This window comes from Mytilus trossulus, chromosome 10 (assembly GCF_036588685.1).
Source record: "Mytilus trossulus isolate FHL-02 chromosome 10, PNRI_Mtr1.1.1.hap1, whole genome shotgun sequence".
NCBI lineage: Eukaryota > Metazoa > Mollusca > Bivalvia > Mytilida > Mytilidae > Mytilus > Mytilus trossulus.
In genome coordinates, this window is record NC_086382.1 from 50,539,422 (window position 1) to 50,558,549 (window position 19,128).

The following is a 19,128-nucleotide window of genomic DNA, read 5'->3' on the forward strand; positions in this document are numbered from 1 at the left end:
TTTCAAACCATTCACTTTTTGGTATGTACAATTGATCTAATGGTAGACGAGGTTAATAAGACAGCAATTCAATAACATGAAAAAACCATTTAGCCCTCTTCACTTGAACAGACTCCTGTATAAGTCTTCTCTTTTGAGAGACATATCTTTTACTCTAAACATGCTGAAGACATTAGCCTTTTAACCCTTTCCTCCATAGAATATTTTTTTTGACATACTTGATTCGCATAGGATTTTTTCAATATTAAAAAAATTGTCAGGTTGAAGGTCTCAATGCATTGGGAAAACAAATATTTCATCAATGAAATTCCAGTGGTATATTATCATGAATATCCTTTTTGAATTAGACACAAATTTTTATTCAGTCTGATCAAGGATTTATATAGTTAGTCTAACTATACAAATCCTTGGTCTGATACAGATTTTTCATAGGAGAATGTTTAACTGAGGCACTACACAAGCGTCAAAAGGCGTCATTATGGAGTAAAGGGGGTGGCGTCATTATGGAGTAAAGGGTTAATAGATAGTTTTCACTTTATAGCAATAAATGAATGATACTACCAGTATCAGTGTCCAGTCAGGATATTCAAGAAATATGCTTAAACTTTCCCTAACTTTATTTCTCAATGTTTTACATTGTCATATAGGGGTCTATTATAACTGACTTTGCGGTAATAATGGGCTTTGCTCATTGTTGAAGGCCATACAGTGACCTATAGGTGTTAATGTCTGTGTCCTTTTGGTCTTTTGTGGACAGTTGACTCATTGGCAATCATACCACATCTTCTTTTTCATATTTAGCTGTGCAGCTAACATTGCTTTTTACAAATCTTATGATTGATCTTATGATTGAAAGTTGGGTTTAACAGAATGGCAACTACTACCATACCAACATATTCCTGTCTTTCAAAATTAAAGCCATTATATGATTAGATTAATGTTCAATTGTTAAGAAAACCAATTTGTGCTTTGCTAAGTATAGAACTCTGCCAATTACATTTTAACGCCTACGCTGATGTTGATATTTCAGTGATTTTAGTGATGCAAAAAGTAACATTTTGATAGATTTAATTGTGACATTGTTGTTAATTTGCACAAGTTGAAGCTTTAAACACCCTTTAGCTACTTTAATTTCACCAATTTGAACAATTCTTTTGCGGTTTTAACATGTTTGTTTGTGGTTAATTTGTTTTCTAACTGCAAAAACAGTTAACTTTGTTAGAATTTTTAGAATATTACATAACAAAAACTAAGGATATTACTAATTAAAGAGGAATTTATTAGAGAGAATTTTCTGAAATCTAAAGAATTACTCACGAGCAACCAGAAACATTGAGAACACTAAAATTGTAAACCTCATTATAACAGGGTTGGTTATTTGTTTGAGAAAGAAATGATTTTTTTTAAATCTGATCTTTCAATTTTAATGTATATCATCACAACCAGAGAAAGGTATTCTTGCCTGGTTCTCTGAGTGTTCATTGTCTAAACTAAGAAAAACAACTTCACTTTACAAATACCAGTGTACAGCTACCTACATGCATATAAATTGGTTTATGTACAGTAAATTACAAGCCAAGGGTACATATATACAGTGGTGATGATACACAGTGAATTTGAGTCCCAGAATAAAGGTTTCCAAATTCTTGGTGTTTGCAGATCCTTGTCATTAACTTTTTCTTTTTAACATCTTCATTAACTTTTTCTTTTTGACATCTTCATTAGATATGAAATATGGTATCAGTGCCAATGAGACAAGTCTCCATCCAAGTCAAAATTTGTACAAGTAAACCATTATAGCTCAAAGTACAGCTTTCAACACAGAGCCATGGCTCGCACCGAACAGCAAGCTATAAAGGGACCCAAAATTACTGGTGTTTACACCATTCAAACAGGAAAATGGTCTAATCTATATACAAAAAAAGGGAAACGAGAAACACTTGTGAACCACATCAACAAACAACAACCATTAAACATCAGAGTCCTGACTTAAACAGGTGCAAAAAAATGCAGCAGGTTTAAATGTTTCAATTAGTGCCAACCTTCACTATAACCTGAACAATAATGTAACACCACCATAAAAAGACTCACTATAGAATATCAATTGAAATGGCTTGACTCAATCTTAACATCTTCCTGAAAACTGAACAATATATGAATAAATTGTAGCTGAAAGATTTATTTTTCAATTTCTAGCAAGTGTTGTTCTCTATCTAGAGGGTGATATGTAATTTCCTAACCTAGGGATAGTCCAAATTTTGTACATTGAAACCTTTGAAGATATACTTATTTTAAAAGGGCTTCTGAGATAAATACCAGGGGAAGACTTTCTACACCAAATCAACAATAGATTTTTTGCAAGTCATTTAGAAAGTATTAATATTCCTTATACATGTAGTATCAAAAATTCTAAAAAGAAAGAAAATGGTAAAGGTAGATAAATTAATTGATGAATACAAGTGCAAGAGAGAGAGAGAGATAACACTGATGCTTATGGTTACAAGAGCGCAATTATTTGTTTACATTTTACCGGCAAGTTTTTTACCCCAAGATGGTACTCAGAATAGAATCCTATACGGCTTCTGATTGGTTGATACAGGATTGGAATTACATTTAATCGAAAGCTTATCCAATTAGGTTTAAAAATTGCCGAAAATCATATTCACATTTTACGAAGTATAGAAAATATCTTCAATTTCTGCATGTCGGAGCCATTAAAAATATGCCTTTTTCAGTAAGCGAAAAAAGTAGACGATTTTTTTCAACTGCATTTTAGGTCAATTTGAGCCGCATGACCCTATATTTTTTGTTGGTTGTAATGCAACACTGGCATTTCTAGTAACAGACACTGCCACCCGTTTTTCCCTAGTTTGTGTAGTCTTCGAGAAAAAAAATACGGAACACTAGTGGTATCCTATGGAAAATGCATTACGAATAATTGCGCTCTTGTAACCTATAGAGAAATGACACTTTTTTTTAATAAGGCTTTGAAAAATATCAAAAATTGTCATTTTGCTCGGGAAAAATGTGAAACAGTGGAAAACGGGGTCAAATGGACTTTTCATCGACGTGAATTCATTCTATAGTCTGTTTCCTATTTGTATTTATTTCTATATCTAAATCTAGGGTGGGCTCGAATGTCGACAAGGTATGAAGAGTATGCAACGTTTTTGTGATATCTACTGTTTTTATCGGAAAGAGCATGTATAAATCTTGAATTTGAAGGTAAATTTTGGTTTTTAACCTTAATGACAGTGTCTCAGTTGCTGTTCTAGCAAAAAGCTAATTTCGTGAAAATTGGCCAAAAGGGTCCCTAAGCAAATACCAACGATTTAGTTAAATTGCAAAGTAGAAAAATTAATCTTGGCATTGAATATCGTAGTCTAAGAATAGTTTCTCTGGTTAAAGTAGAAATATCATAATATTTTCAACATTTGGGAAAACTATAGTCTGTTTCAAAAACGTGTTTTTTCGAGAAATGGTTTCATATATAGCCATTCTTCCAAATTCGATGTAGCTTTTCCATATCAGAACGGTTTTGTCGACAATATGGTCAGTGTTGGATGACCTTCGAAAAATTAAGCCAATAAATTAACATTATCGTCATGTCTCTTTGACCAGTACCGTTTTTGGTGAAAAAATCAGTTCCAATTTTAGGCCTGATCGGCGGGCAAAAACTAATTCTCCAAATTCAGAGAGTGATCAGATAATGTTTTGAAGATGTGATATCATCTAGATAGACGCGAGCACGAAATTTTCGGAAATTTTTTTCACTACTGTATAGGTTACAAGAGCGCAATTATTTGTTTACATTTTACCGGCAAGTTTTTTACCCCAAGATGGTACTCAGAATAGAATCCTATACGGCTTCTGATTGGTTGATACAGGATTGGAATTACATTTAATCGAAAGCTTATCCAATTAGGTTTAAAAATTGCCGAAAATCATATTCACATTTTACGAAGTATAGAAAATATCTTCAATTTCTGCATGTCGGAGCCATTAAAAATATGCCTTTTTCAGTAAGCGAAAAAAGTAGACGATTTTTTTCAACTGCATTTTAGGTCAATTTGAGCCGCATGACCCTATATTTTTTGTTGGTTGTAATGCAACACTGGCATTTCTAGTAACAGGAACTGCCACCCGTTTTTCCCTAGTTTGTGTAGTCTTCGAGAAAAAAAATACGGAACACTAGTGGTATCCTATGGAAAATGCATTACGAATAATTGCGCTCTTGTAACCTTATTTACATTGGCATTGATTACCTCCCCTTTAGACAATGGATGTAAGCTTTTTCCATGTCTGTATAATTTTACAATGTTAAATCACAAGTCACTTCATTTGACAGGGAATGTTGCTTTATGATTTATACTGACATTTTATTGGTTTTGATTGAGACCAAAAAGTGCTTATCCAACAAAAAGGACAAATTATATGATGATCATGGAATATCATGGCTAGTTGACCAAGATAATTGTATCACAGACAAATGTTGCAATTCATGTATGGAGAATTGAAGATCATTGTATCAGGACAATTAGGTCTTTACACTCTGTTAGTGACCCAGAATATTCCAACATTAATTTGTATCTTGATCTTTTATAGCATGTATTTATAGAATGAGGTTGAAGCTAAATAGGTCAAATGATTGGCACAAGCATGATCAATATGTAAGAAATGATGTCTTTTTATACTTTTGCTAGATGATGAGGGCTTTACTGGTTTACCCTTGTGCATCTGTCATTCTGTCCCATGAAACTATCATTGCATTTTTTTGAGAAACTGCTGATCAATTCTTCTGGAAAATAAGGTGCAACCATATATGGACAATAAGTTTGGTTTGGTTCAGAGGTGGATTTAGGGGGGGACGGCCGGGTCCCCCCCTTTTTTGGAAAACAATTGGTTACTTATATAGGAAATCACTGAAGCGTGACTGGAGTGGCCCCCTCTTAGGTTAGTCAGTGGGCCCCACTTATGAAAATTCCTGGATCCGCCACTGTGGTTATCACTGGTAGTGTATAAGATGTTGTCTGGTATACTTAGCTTACCTGGCCTTAATGACCAGTGTGTTATCTATGACCATTACTTTGTTACTACCGGTAAATGTTCATCGTTTGATTTGTTGACAAATTCTCTAAACCCATCAGGCTTATTGAAATCTTAAACTTGCTGAAGTCATCTTATGATGAAATTTTTTGAAACAAGCATGTTTTTCTTCTGTGTAGTTTAGCAGTATTTGAGGACCAAGTATGATGGTTGGGATGTTGTCCTTTCAAAATCTGCTAAGATTATTATTGCCATCAAACCAACAATGCTGTTAATACTACATTTGCTCTGTAAATAGAATTTTTAAATCGTTACATTCATAGATACCAATAGTTGACCTTATCTATCTTTTTCAACAAGTTTATTTTTCACAAAACAAGATTCTTTTAGAAAAAAAATCTTCACCCCTGAAACAACTGTGTCAGAGAAAGCAAATCATGTCTTGCTTTAGAATCTTATTATGTCAACATCTTTATGGGCTTTAGTTGTCAGAAAAATTGGAACTGAAGGAAACATTTGTTTGAATGATGACTTGTACAATTACTAGGTTATTATTCATTTTGATTGGAAAGTGCTGTTTTTTTTCCTATAATTGACCCACTTAAATGTACTCTAAATGAATTAGGGTTTGTTCAATTATCAGAACCACATTTAGTGAAGAACTTTTGATTACAAGGGTTCATATGTGCATAAATATGGGATGGGAGGGAAGTCTTATTTCACATGGATGTGGTGTAACAAAAGGATTGTATAAGCTTGCTGAATGAGGTTCTCATTGTTTTCAAAGATTAATTATTTTGTGCGATCTTCAGTGAAATTATACTGCCTTGACCTGCACAAACGTTTTATACCAACTATTTCAGCTCTACTTACATCTATGGGAAATAAAGTAGGTTAACTTATATGGTAATTGGTTGAAATGTCTTTTCCACATTGATCACTTGAATCCATAACATACAAGATACTTATCTAGTGCATTGCCGATTGATCTCAGTGCTTTAATGGAAATTGATGAGGAATGGCTTTTTCTTGACAAGTAAATGTTGTTATGGTTTTTGAAAGATAATGATTCGATTGAGTGTATGGTCAGAAGTGTGCATATTGGTAGAATAATTCTGTCTGAATGCACTTAGAAGTGCATAGAATAAAATGGTATGATAAATGACAGGAACAATTCTATCTGAGTTATAGAAAGATACGTACAGAATCTTAAGTTCTAGAATACATTTTTATGTCTCTTGCTTAGATGTAAGGTTGGGTTGTTGTCTCATTGACATATCCCCCACATTCAACAGTTCCTCGTTAACATAAATTTTATTTATCCAGTAAATTGTTAAAGTATTGATCATCAATTGAACAGAGCAGCTTGCTTTAAACATTTTAAGTGCTAATTGTGATTTTGTTATTATTTCAAAAAATGCCATAGGATTTGTTTCAAAATAACAAGAACTTGTTTTCATCCTGTTTTCTGGTTTCCTCCATTCTTTTTTTGTTCATATTGTTTTTTGTCTTAATTTGTAACACGCAATCATCAGCTGATCTGTTTTGTAGTCTTTGTTATTACTGGTATCCATGGTAAACAAATGTTAAAGTAAAAAGAAACAAAACTTTTTATAAACAAACAGTACACTTGTATCTGGAAGAACAATTCAATGTTGTGTAACATTTGACAACACCTACAGATTTTGATGATTAAAATTCCACAGAAGGGTTGTAGGCATGCTTCCAAAATATTCTCTTGTTTTTTACTATATCTCACTCTGGAATATTGATCGTAAAATGAAATCCTTAGACGTTTTATGTAATATTTCTGTCTTGATAGTGTTGTTACACTGTTATATTTCTTCTTCTTTCTTCTTCATTATTTCAATTTATGAAAGTCTTTTATCAAATATACAGACATATAAAACACTTGAGTAGATAGCATAACTGTTTTTACTCTTCATGTTAGAAGGTTAATGTTCCTTCAGTTTCACTGGTTATCTTTATTATATAATGTATACATCATTTATAGATAGAGGAGAAATTTGGTTGTCATTGAATTCATAATACTATTAAACCTACAAACTACATTTTGTAAACATAAGGTTGATTGCAAAAGTCTGCTAAAATGATATGTGGTTGCTAAACTAATGGACCTTTGACCCCTCTTATAGTAAAACCTTATCCAATTTGTTTTCAGCTTATATCTAATTTTGTATTCAAAAGCATCATACTAACCGTGACACCTAGACCTTCAATTTCTGAATTTACTCTACTTGAAACTCAGAGCCTGTTCCTGGTCTGTGTTGCTTATGTACAACAATTTTTAAAATATATTTGCATGGCTTATAATAAGTTATGCTTTGAGGACAGCTCTAATTTGAATTTTCATTTACAAAAATATTTATTTGAGACTGAAGAAAATAAAACATTGATAATATAGATTTAATTGTTGAATGAATTTGTGAATGATTTTTGCATTGCCTGAAGTCAAATAGTAGTTCCCAATGCACCTTTGCCATAAGGTGCATATAAACAATCTGTAACAATAAAGAGATTTGTATCTTATATGACTTATTAATATCCAGGATGTTGACTTGAGTGCAGATGGCTACAAGCAGAAAAACATATCATTTCTTCATCACATTAATAGGTTCATGATAAGTTTACATAAACCTTAAGCCTTATGTTATTTGTAAACATAAGATGCAAAAAGACTTATTATGATATATTAAATGATATAAACATTACAAATTTAATTGTTTACATAAAGTTGTATTTAAGTAGAGATGTAAGTTTATTACGTTCTCTATATACATAACTTTCAATTGTAACTGCTTCACTGCAGTTTCCATGTTTAAGATTTAGTTATAATAAATGTATCACAATTTTTGGTTAGATTGATATTGCTCAATATTTAGCTTTCTGTATAGTGTTTGCTATCAGTGACCTTTGCTTCACCAAGGGGCAGTGTTTGCTGTCAGTGACCATTGCTCAAAGGGACATTGTTTGCTGTCAGTGACCTTTGCTTCACCAAGGGGCAGTGTTTGCTGTCAGTGACCATTGCTCAAAGGGACATTGTTTGCTGTCAGTGACCTTTGCTTTACCAAGGGACAGTGTTTGCTGTCAGTGACCATTGCTTCACCAAGGGGCAGTGTTTGCTGTCAGTGACCATTGCTCAAAGGGACATTGTTTGCTGTCAGTGACCTTTGCTTCACCAAGGGGCAGTGTTTGCTGTCAGTGACCTTTGCTTCACCAAGGGGCAGTAATTGTTGTCAGTGACCTATGCTCCACCCAAGGGGCAGTAATTGTCGACGGTGACCTATGCTCCACCCAAGGGGCAGTAATTGTCGTCGGTGACCTATGCTCCACCAAGGGGCAGTAATTGTCGTCAGTGACCTATGCTCCACCAAGGGGCAACAGGATTAAGCAAGTAAGCAAAGGGTTTGAAGGTTGTTTCTGTCACATTTTGGACATTGTTATTTGTTCTTCGACTTACTATTTTTGATTTTCGTTTTGGTTATATATATCTTCATATATGTTATTCTATTACAGTATTTACAAATATTTCATTCCTGTGTTAATTTTTCAGATTATGGGCAGAGATATTCCGAGTACATGGGGACGGAGAGTATATGAGTTGGGAGAGGATCTCAGAAGATGTAGTTCCTATAAATATCTCTTGTATAGAGGACACACCAACCACTGTCTTTCAAATCACAGCTTATAACAGACATGTAGAGAAAATATTTGATGTAAAAATAATACAACCAGGTAGTTATCTCTTAATTAAAGTGTAAACTTGTAAAAAAAAGAACATGTTTCAAACAGCAAGACATGCAAAATAATGGAGCCCTGTAACAGTGCTTCATTATATTGCATGTCTTGAAGTTGTGATACAGATAGAGTTTAGATTACTTTAATCAGTTTTAGTGTATTACAGATGTAAAACATGCTGAAAAACAAATTCAAAACTATAGGTGACTTTATTGATCTAGCACAATACATTCCACATTCTCATTGCATCCCTATGGAATGGATCACAGTGTTAAAAACAGTTTCTAAATATCCTGTTTATGCATACCTGCTTTAGGTTATTTGAACTCGTGTTTTACTATCTATTGCTTACTATCTGATATAAGTCAAGTTACTGATGAATATCAAATACGAGGGAAGGAGTCCTTTTTATGCTATCCCCTCTAAGAAGTGTTTAATACAAGTAGGTTTTACTCTAGTGTTTCATTTTAAAATGACAAAATTGTTTAGGCTGTACAATAGATTTAACTCACATTAGTATCTTAATTGTAAGCTTAGTGTCTCAATTTTGCACCAACTCCCGTTCAAGTGTATAGAGTAAGATTTTATGAACATACAGACTTCCAGGCAAGCTAAACTGGAAGTAAATAAAATTGCTTGAAGTGCAGAAAAATTTAAGAAATGCCTATTGATTCAAATCAGTAAAATCAAGTACAGTGATATGCACTATAGTAGGTATAAAGATTATTGTCAAAGGAAAGTGAAATTGATTTGATTGTTTTTTACTTTCTTTGATGTGGCTGAGTTCCCAATTGATATCAAGTACAGTGTATTCTTACAATAATACATCTGTGGATTTTTTTGTGTTTTTTTTTTCTAATTCTTTTACAAAACTCTTAAAACATTCACTGATTTCTAGACATCAGTCAAACATGATCATAGAGGACAAGATTTAGGATACGAAATCAGATTTATGTTTTGGTCCCCTTGACCTTAGCATTTCTCCCGAGGGATCTTTATATTTAGGTAAAGATGGGTTAGTATGTCAATTATCCTTAGTTTATTACTCAACTGCCCTAAAGTAACTGTCCTTAAAAACCAATTTGACCAAAAAGGATTATCAGTAATATGCCTACAGCCTGGTACCCATTTTATTTTTAAAATGCAAAGCGAGCTATACAAGCTTATTTGAATTTCTAGTTTAACAAATTTACCATAGATATGTTGAAAGAATACCCTGAGATCAGTTTTTAATGTCACATGATAAATTTTCATCCATCTTCAGCTAGAATTGGTTGGACAACTCTTAATTGAAATACAGACATCTATTTCATTGTGGAACATCAATATCCCATAATAGTAGGTGGGTTTAGGTTGTCCTGACTTGTGTCAATATCTGCACACTGATATCACGATATTCTACATAGAGTTATGTCCCTTTTACATATAAAACTTGCATCAATTGTCACAATACATCAATGAAAGGGAAGACTTTTAGTGGAATGTATTACCAAATAATTGCTTTAAATTAGAAATCTTTTGTGAATTTAAGCCTTAAGTGAAGAAATAAAAGTGACTTAATTTACATTGCATTATTGATGTATTGTTAAGGATAGAAACAGGACTAGCTAAACTATATTTAACTGTATGATAAATCTTAATTTAGATCAATACATATCAAAAGGGTATAATTTAAAATTATATATCACTTTATTGTAACTATCAATTACATTAAAATGCATATTTGTGATTTAGAATTATGCGGTTAATTTCATTGACCTAGATTGAAGAACTTTGAGATTCATTATTGTTTGTTGGAATTGAATTTTTGTGCATTTTGTTGGTAAAGAAAGGTAAACCACAAATTCAAATGTCAGTATGCCACAGTAGTTTTAGGCAAAAAAGTATTAGATCTTTGTGATCTTTTCTGGGTTTTTTTTCCTTTTTGGCGACCTTAGAAGCAAGATTTTTCTTTTGGCCTGTATGCAGACTTTTGCTAAACATCCACAAAAATATGTAACTGTGTAAAAATTTAAATGAATCCATGGTAATTTTAAATATTATCTGATAGATTACAAGAAATACATCATGCAGGTAAAATCATTCAGTCCGTAATGACAGTCTATGTAATGTCCTGAAAATTATGTTCAGTTAGACAAATAAACACTGATCACTCTGTCTTCAAAATCAGTTTGTTTTTTTTGGAAATAGATATGAAAACCATGGGATTATTCATCAAGGAGTTTTTTACACTTGTGTATTCCTCCTGAAATGGAAAAAAACACAGCTAGAAAAGTTTCACTGTTATAATTACAGTTTTTTTTATAATTTGTGTAATGTCAGATTAAAATTTTAGTATTTATTTTCTAGGGACGATAATTTGTCCTGCAACTGAAAGTTTTGTACATTGGAGAGATGGTCTGACTAAATATGAATGGGGACTTAATTTTACTACACCAGCTGATGCTAAAAGATTTAGAGATTGTTGTAGTGTAAGTAATTATAAGGTTCAAAAAATGTTTATCAGCAATTTGTACATTTATGGCAACTCCTAGATCGAAAAATAAACTGTCAACACCATGGCTAACAAAGAAAAAGACAAACAGACAAATAATAGTACATAAGACCCCACAAAGTAAACTAAAGACTAAGCAACACGAACCCCATCCAAAACCAGGGGTGATCTCAGGTACTCTGTAAGGGTCAGCAGATCCTGCTCCACATGTGGCACCTGTCTGTCGTGTTGCTCATGTTATCACAAACTCAGTAAATAGTCTAATTCAGTAGGTCACATTCATGAAAGGGAAGGAGATTGTAGTTACGACATAAGGAAAATTCTGATATCATCTGTGAAATGGTTAATCCAAAAGCTTAACCAGGGACGTATATAAGTCCTTGGCTTAACCAACGCATTTTACCGCAGGTGTTTTTTCAAAGTGTTTGACGAATGTCACAGTAGAAATCTAGATTAATACAGAGAGTGTTGGAACTTTCTGATTTCTACATATTTCCTTATTTTTGGCTCAAGAATAGTCGTACAGCATTGGTGCATGTGTTTATATTAGAATTTTCTCAAAGATGTTTTATTTTTGCAGGATAAAATAAAATTGCAATTTTTTTTTCTCAGAACTTATCACAGAAATTTTCCAGAAAAGCCACTTCAGCCAGTTCTTTAAGACTAAGTCCCCCAAAGGTTTGTATAGCCAATAAAAATCATATGGTGAAAAACAGTAATCATTATAAAATGAATATTTATATATTATTTTTATTGCATTGTACAAGAGATAAAGGTTTTATCATGATAAATGTTCCTTTCTCTTCTGTTTAGTGCAATGTATTATCTGAGTAAATTATTATTAGTCTATAATATTTCATTTAAACCATTTAGAAACCCATTTTCTTCTATGAAATGTGACAGAAGTGAAATAAGAATATCTGTGGAATAGATAACACTCAGCCTTTTGACTACTGTTTATGACTTGTTATACAATGTATATATGTCTTCAAAGTAATAATTATAAACCTTTGGTAGATGTAGAAAAACATGTGTAGATTTGAAATGAAAGAAAAATAAAAAATGATAATTATCCTTCAGAAATAATATTCATTTGCCTTTTGATGTCAAATTTCACTACACAATGTATTATTTTCTCCAGTTATAAATATTTGTAATGGGAGATAACCATTGCCTTCAAAGTACAAAAACGAAATTTCACTGGTTAATTTATTTTTGAAATACTATCTAGCTAGACAAAACAGATCGTTGACAGTATTGATCAATATGCATTACAATTTAGTCAACTGCATTTATAAACCAGTTTTTAGTTAAAGTCGTTGCATTATTTATAAGATTCTAATTACAAAAATTCTAAAATTAAATTTTGCTGATATATTTTTTAATTTTCAAAACTCATTTAATCAAAAATGCCCTCAGTTTGTTTATGAATAAGTATTTCTAAGTGTCCTTGTGTCTGTTTTAGAATATTAAAGTGTGAATAACCTATTTAATTAAATGTAGGTTAATGATTTTTAAACAAAACTAAAGAACTATGAACGACTTATTACATAAAAGAAAGCGAGTTATATTTGGTTTTATCTGATGTGTATCATTTAGTATTGCTGAGACTTTTCCAATCGACCAAAAATTGACAGAGTACTTTTTTCAAACACAATAATATGATTCAATAATTGTGATGTATATAAACATTTAAAATCTATAACAATTATATCTAATGGTCCGAGTATTCAATATAGATCTTGTTGTTGTTGTCAGACATAAAAAGAAAAATTGTTTCTGGTTAAAACGTTGATAGTCAGATCTTTCTCATGTTTGTCAGAGGAACATTGACAGATAAAGTTATTGAAGTCAGTCCCAATGGTACAAAATTTTCATAATTGGAACGAATTGGATAACATTGATCTCTTTGAATGAGTTATAGTTTGAGGGGTGAAGTAATGTATAATGAAGATGTCTATGTAGTATACAGGCTATTATGTACCATGTCAAGGGTACCTGAACTCTTCACATAATCAGATATATTGATGATTTATGAATGTCGATAATCATTCTAATATCAATTTTTCTACTGGTGTTTGTTAAGACTTCATTCACATAAATGTTGTCACTATATGTAACTCAATGCATATAAGACATGTGTATAGATTTGAAAAAAAGTGAAAAGAAATCTGTTAAATGAAGGAGTATTGACTTTTAGATCTTTATGTAAAGTTCTACTCAGTTTTAACAAAATATCTTAAATATACAAAAAAAGATTAAAGAAATATTTTGGATGTAGTGTTTGACTTTAAGAACTTTATGTAACTTCTCAGATATTGAAAAGGAAAAAAAATGAATCTTGACTATTAACATCTAAACTAGGACATACAATGATCCCTCTTAAACTTTGACACTCGGGTTAATATGTTGGATGCATAACTTTATAGTAACTTGGTAATATATAATGATGGAATGATAGAGAAGCTATTTTCACCCAACACATTCAGAAGGAGACATGGTACAATTAGTTTCATTGTTCATATTTGATTAATTTCATACTATAATTTCATGAAGTTCTCATTATTGGCGTATTAATTAAATTGCAATATTCATATTAATAAAAAAAACTTGCAATAATTTCTGAATTTACAGTAGTAATAGATTAGGACTTGCTCATTTATTTTGTTTAACTTTACAGCGTATGGAGTAGATATGAAAGGGAATTTTCATTGCCAGTATTGTTGGAAAATTGTTTTAGTATAGTGACTCTAAAAGTTCTTTTCAATCTTTTTTATGTGAACTGTAAATTTATAGTTTTTAAGATGATCTCCAAGATACTAAGATGATCTCCCAGTTCATAAAAACAGGTTTTGTTTTTTTCTTTTCAGAGGATTCGAGGCAAAGATCGATCTATCTCCTCTCCAAACTCACCAGTACACAACCATCACAGGAGAACGATATCTTCTCCACACGAACTACACACAGATAATCCATTAGTCGACAATCATGCCATCAATGAAAAGAAAGAGAAATCAGCAACCATACCTCGAAGTCAGATGGAGGCTGAGGAGGACGCACAGTTGTTTAAACCAACGGGAATTCTCAAACCTTCATCCACTTCTTCTGTGTATGACAACTATGATAATACATCGGGTACTGTACAATTGAGAAAATCATCTACGAATGATTCACGTTTTGCTGTCAATCGGAAATCCATGCCTGCCCCAGCTTCCTCTCATGTATCGTTCGTTGAGGACCGTTTATTGAATAACACTCGACCTGCTTCGGCTATACATTTTACGCAAAAATATTTAGAAGAAAACTCAGCGAGATCTGCTTCAGTGACATTTAGTTCTGACACTAAAACTAATCGGAGGCGAGCAAATCAAAATGTAGAAAATATACAAATGGAAACTGCTTTTGTTGGAGATGTATCTACTGAAGATTTACCAAAAGAACATACTGACAGAGTACGAGTTCTAGCACCTAAACCTGTGAAGGCTTTGAGTCCACCACAACGTAAATCTTCATCTTCCTCTCCAGAATGGCCCTCTCCTCCAGAGCCCCTTACACCATTGACACCACTTAACCCTGAAGTTAATGTGGATTTCGATAGTGATGTTTTAAGAAAAATGCTACAGTCCTTGCCTGTGTCTCCTGAAGACGTAAAAGGAGTTAATCGCTCGAATAGTCAGAATAAATTACCAGACAATCGCAGATCTGGCAATAATCAAATAAATGAAAAGAGCAGACAACGCAATGGAAGTAGCAGTAGCAGTTCAGAATCTCACAAAATTAATGGAACTGGTTCTGCTTTTGTTGCTCCAGAGACCAGTAAATCAAGACAAACCCAGTTGGTAGAGTATGAATTACGATTACGTGATCAGTGTGCACGACAGAGTTATACAAGGGACAGTTATCCTGACAGTGGTATAGGGGGCATGGCTGGTGATAATGCAACAGTGTCTGAAGCAAGCATAAAAGACAGACCTCAAGGTAAGGAGATATGTTTCAATATATTGTCAGTTTTTCTAGGGGGTTGGGGATTGGGGGGAACTCCATTATAAAGGGTCATTATGCCTCTCTTTTTACTATTACCGACGAGATGGTATTTTTTATATGTGTGTAACAGGATCTAAATGTAGAGGTGCCACGAAATAGAAAATCCTTCATAATATAAGTTCCAAACAGAATAAATGGTCTAGAATATGATTTTACTGGCAAAATGAATATTTCCTCTTCTACCACTGGGTGATCACCATCATCAGGTTGGCTCTTCTGTCACTTTCAAGTTCAAACATGAATAGTTTGCAAACAAAAAATAATTATAACATGCACCATGTGCCTTTGATGGATTAAGTATGTTATAATTATTAAAAAGTGTACAATATCAAATGTATATTTCCATTTATTTAAATTCTAAATACAATTAATGATTTTTTTTATGTAACCGTATAAAGTTTTTCATTGAATATGAAATTACGACCATTGCAAAGAAAAAGTCATTAGATATGAATAGAGTCATCTTGGTTTACATTATCAGTAATAAAATTTGATTAATTTCTAATAAGCAATGTAATGTGGAACATTTAGGTTTTCCTGTATTTGAACAGACAGATTTTTTTCTAATCATGGCACAAAAGTTCATTGTGGCGCATCCATTTCTGTCTCATTTAGTTGATAAAATCAGGACATGGTGTATTGTTTATTTGAAGTCCTTTTTTGCCTCAATTTGTGTAAAGAAATTGATTTTTCTTGTAAATTACCGTTTATTGTCAATATTTACAAAAGCCATTGATTAGTTTTTCTAACTACAAAAGGACACTGTGAATACTTTGAAATTTGTTTTGAAAATTCTTGGTTCTATATAGTGATTAAGGGGAGGTAATTACAATATTGCATTACTGTGTACCCTTTAATTTTACCCTATAAATAATGCATACAAATTTTGAAAAAATTAACAACAAAAACTGATGGCATTTTGAAAAAGGAAATATGTGTTTAAAGTTTGCCAGTGGGTTCAATGCTTAGCCATATCTTAAGTACTCTGCTATAATGCTCCCCTGCTTACAGAGACACAGCATCAGACTTCAATAGTATATGTTCTCGTGCTTATATTAGTGCTATGTAAATACTAGAAAGTAGGCTTTAGTTTTCTTGTTTGAATTGTTTTATAATTTCATTTCCAAGACTATGAGGAATGGGCTTTGCTCATTGTTGAAGGCCATATGGTGACCTATCTATACTATTAAACGAGAAGACCTCATTTTTGGTGTCGCTTCTCTTCCTTCCACAATAAATCAATCATCATGCCTCTGTGTCCTATAGGTAACATGCATAGTCGCATTTGTCATCTTTTCTTATGATTATCCGGATTGAGTTATTTTGGGAGAAAAACGACAAAAAAGGAGTCTGGATATGATTCAGTCATCAGACTGACTTTTAGTCATAGATAAGACTTCCTGTTTGAAACATGCACAAATACAACCAATTGTATGATAGATAACAAAAATGAAAAATAGATAAGCCAATCAGAGCGTTCTCTATACCATGGTGTTTAGAAGATCGCAAGAACAACAACTTTTATACCTCCTCAGAGAGGACAAAAAAATTTCGTGTTTACCTACATGTAAACTACGATTATACTACTTTAATATATAGAGACTCTCTGTATTCTGTCCACTGTTTTTTTTTAAATGTTTACTATTTAAGGAGTCATACCAGTTGTATTTATATTAAAAAAAGTAAAACATGTGACACAAGTACAACCAATCGTAGAGCGTTCTCTATATTATGGTGTTTAGATCGCAAAAATCACAACTATTATACTTCTTGAGAGGACAAATATTTTTTGCGTTTACCTACATGTAAACTACGATTATACTTCCTTAATATAAAGAGACTCTCTGTATTCTGTCAGGGAATTTCTATGTTAGTATAGAATGATCTGTTTACTGTTTTCTTTGAAATGTTTACTATTTAAGGGGTCATACCACTTGCACATATATTAAAATAAATAAAACATGCTCAACTTCATCTAAAACTACCTCGACCAAAAACTTTTACCTGAAGTGGGACAGACGGACGAGACGGACGGACGGACGACTGAACAAACAAAAACGAACACAGAGATTCACAGACTAGAAAACATAATGCCCATAATTGGGGCATAAAAATTTATTGTTAAAAGGGAAAATAGTGATTTTGCAAAAATGAAAGTAAAGTAGAGATTAATGGGAGGCAGGACCTTTTTCGGAGCCTCAGGAATCGAGTGTTTTTAAGCTCGGGATTTGGGGATTGATCCTCCCGAGATCCGGGGATATGTTTTTCGATTTTGGGATATTAATTTCTTTAAATTATGCATCTCGGGATTTCATGGTTTTTACAACCCCTCAAATTAGCCTTAGTCGGTATAAGTCATTTATATATGATTCAAATCCTTCCATTCGCATGTTAATAAGGCTCTCAAAAAAAGTACTGATGGATTGTCATAGAAGCATATTTTTTTAGACTAAAAAGGGTATATATATAAGCAGTTACATTTATTTCATGTTTGAAACGGTGCAAATTTTTAATTTCATTTGACTTTTACCCAAAGAAGCATTGTTGCAAAGGAGAAGAATTGTGGTCGTAGGCCAGAAACACGAATATAATTGAATTTAACAGAAAGGAAACAAATATTGGACTTTGGAAAAAGGGCGATACCTTTTATGTAATTCTCCATACATAATATCTTTTACAAAAAATCATCCTACAAAAGTTCCCAGCTGTATATGCCCGCGATTTCGCGGGTGTGTTCTAGTAGTTGTTAAATTTGGTCTCTTGTGGAAAGTTGTCTCATTAGCAAACATACCACATCTTCTTTTATATATTTATCAAGTTTATACAATACTAAGCAATATCTTCAGAGTGTATTTTACCATTACTAATATTTTTGCAATATTAAGCATAATCAGCTATCAAAACTAACAGGTGCTTGTTTCTATAACAAAACAAAGGCATTCTTATTCCCATTGGAAAGTTATATTGAAAAATATGTAATAAAATAAAAACTAGTTCTACAAAAACCAATAACTAGTGTAATAAATATCTGTATTAATAATATCTGGATAATAAAATAATTCTATATTTGGATTAAGAACAGGTAATTAACAGCACGTGAAAATACAGCTGGGCAATTAAAAGTGGGTATTGAATACACAGTTGATTTTTGTAGTGTATTGTGACCATAAAAACTGCTTTCTATCTGTTATACATAAGCAGGTGAACATATCATTTGACATCAGAATATTCAAATTAAAGTGACCTTAAGAAACCTGAAACCTGTAGTAAACAAACAAAGGTTGCATATATAAAACCTATTGTCCCAAAAAACCTGACATATAAAGGGTGTGGTAGAGTTGATATAGTTTCCTGCATTATGCTATTTAATTCTTCTTTTAAGAGTCTTAATAAGGAAAGGTTCTATAAGGTTTTGTGTGTTTTATCATTTTATTTTATTTCATTTAAAATATAGCACCTCAAAGGATCATTATATAGTTGTAAAATATTTTGCATTTTTCTTCACATGAGATTCTCCTTAAATTTTAAAGTTTGGCTTTAGCTGTTGACTGAACTCAATGCAAACTAAAAATCACTGTTTAACAAAAATATTGTAAGAAAAAAAAAGTAAAATGATACGTCTATTACCATTTTAAAGAAATAATTTCCTTCATAAAAAGTCAATGAAAACTTATGCTATTGTGTTCAGCATTTATGAGAGATGAAATTGTGAGCTTATTCTTATCTACAGGTATCCAGTAATTAGGACTTATCTACCTGCTCAAGTAATTAATGTAAGATCATAC

At 32.3% G+C, this 19,128-nt stretch overlaps 1 protein-coding gene across 3 annotated transcripts in view; it reads left to right on the forward strand.

Moving 5' to 3' along the window:
- Positions 1-19,128, forward strand: part of LOC134687566 (protein still life, isoform SIF type 1-like) — a 143,926-nt gene that overhangs the window by 76,833 nt on the left and 47,965 nt on the right. For all 3 annotated transcript variants that reach the window (XM_063547962.1, XM_063547964.1, XM_063547963.1), the window contains 4 exons: positions 8,621-8,802; positions 11,155-11,276; positions 11,912-11,977; positions 14,170-15,277. In XM_063547962.1, the coding sequence (XP_063404032.1) occupies positions 8,621-8,802; positions 11,155-11,276; positions 11,912-11,977; positions 14,170-15,277 (1,478 nt within the window). The remainder of the gene's footprint in view (positions 1-8,620; positions 8,803-11,154; positions 11,277-11,911; positions 11,978-14,169; positions 15,278-19,128) is intronic.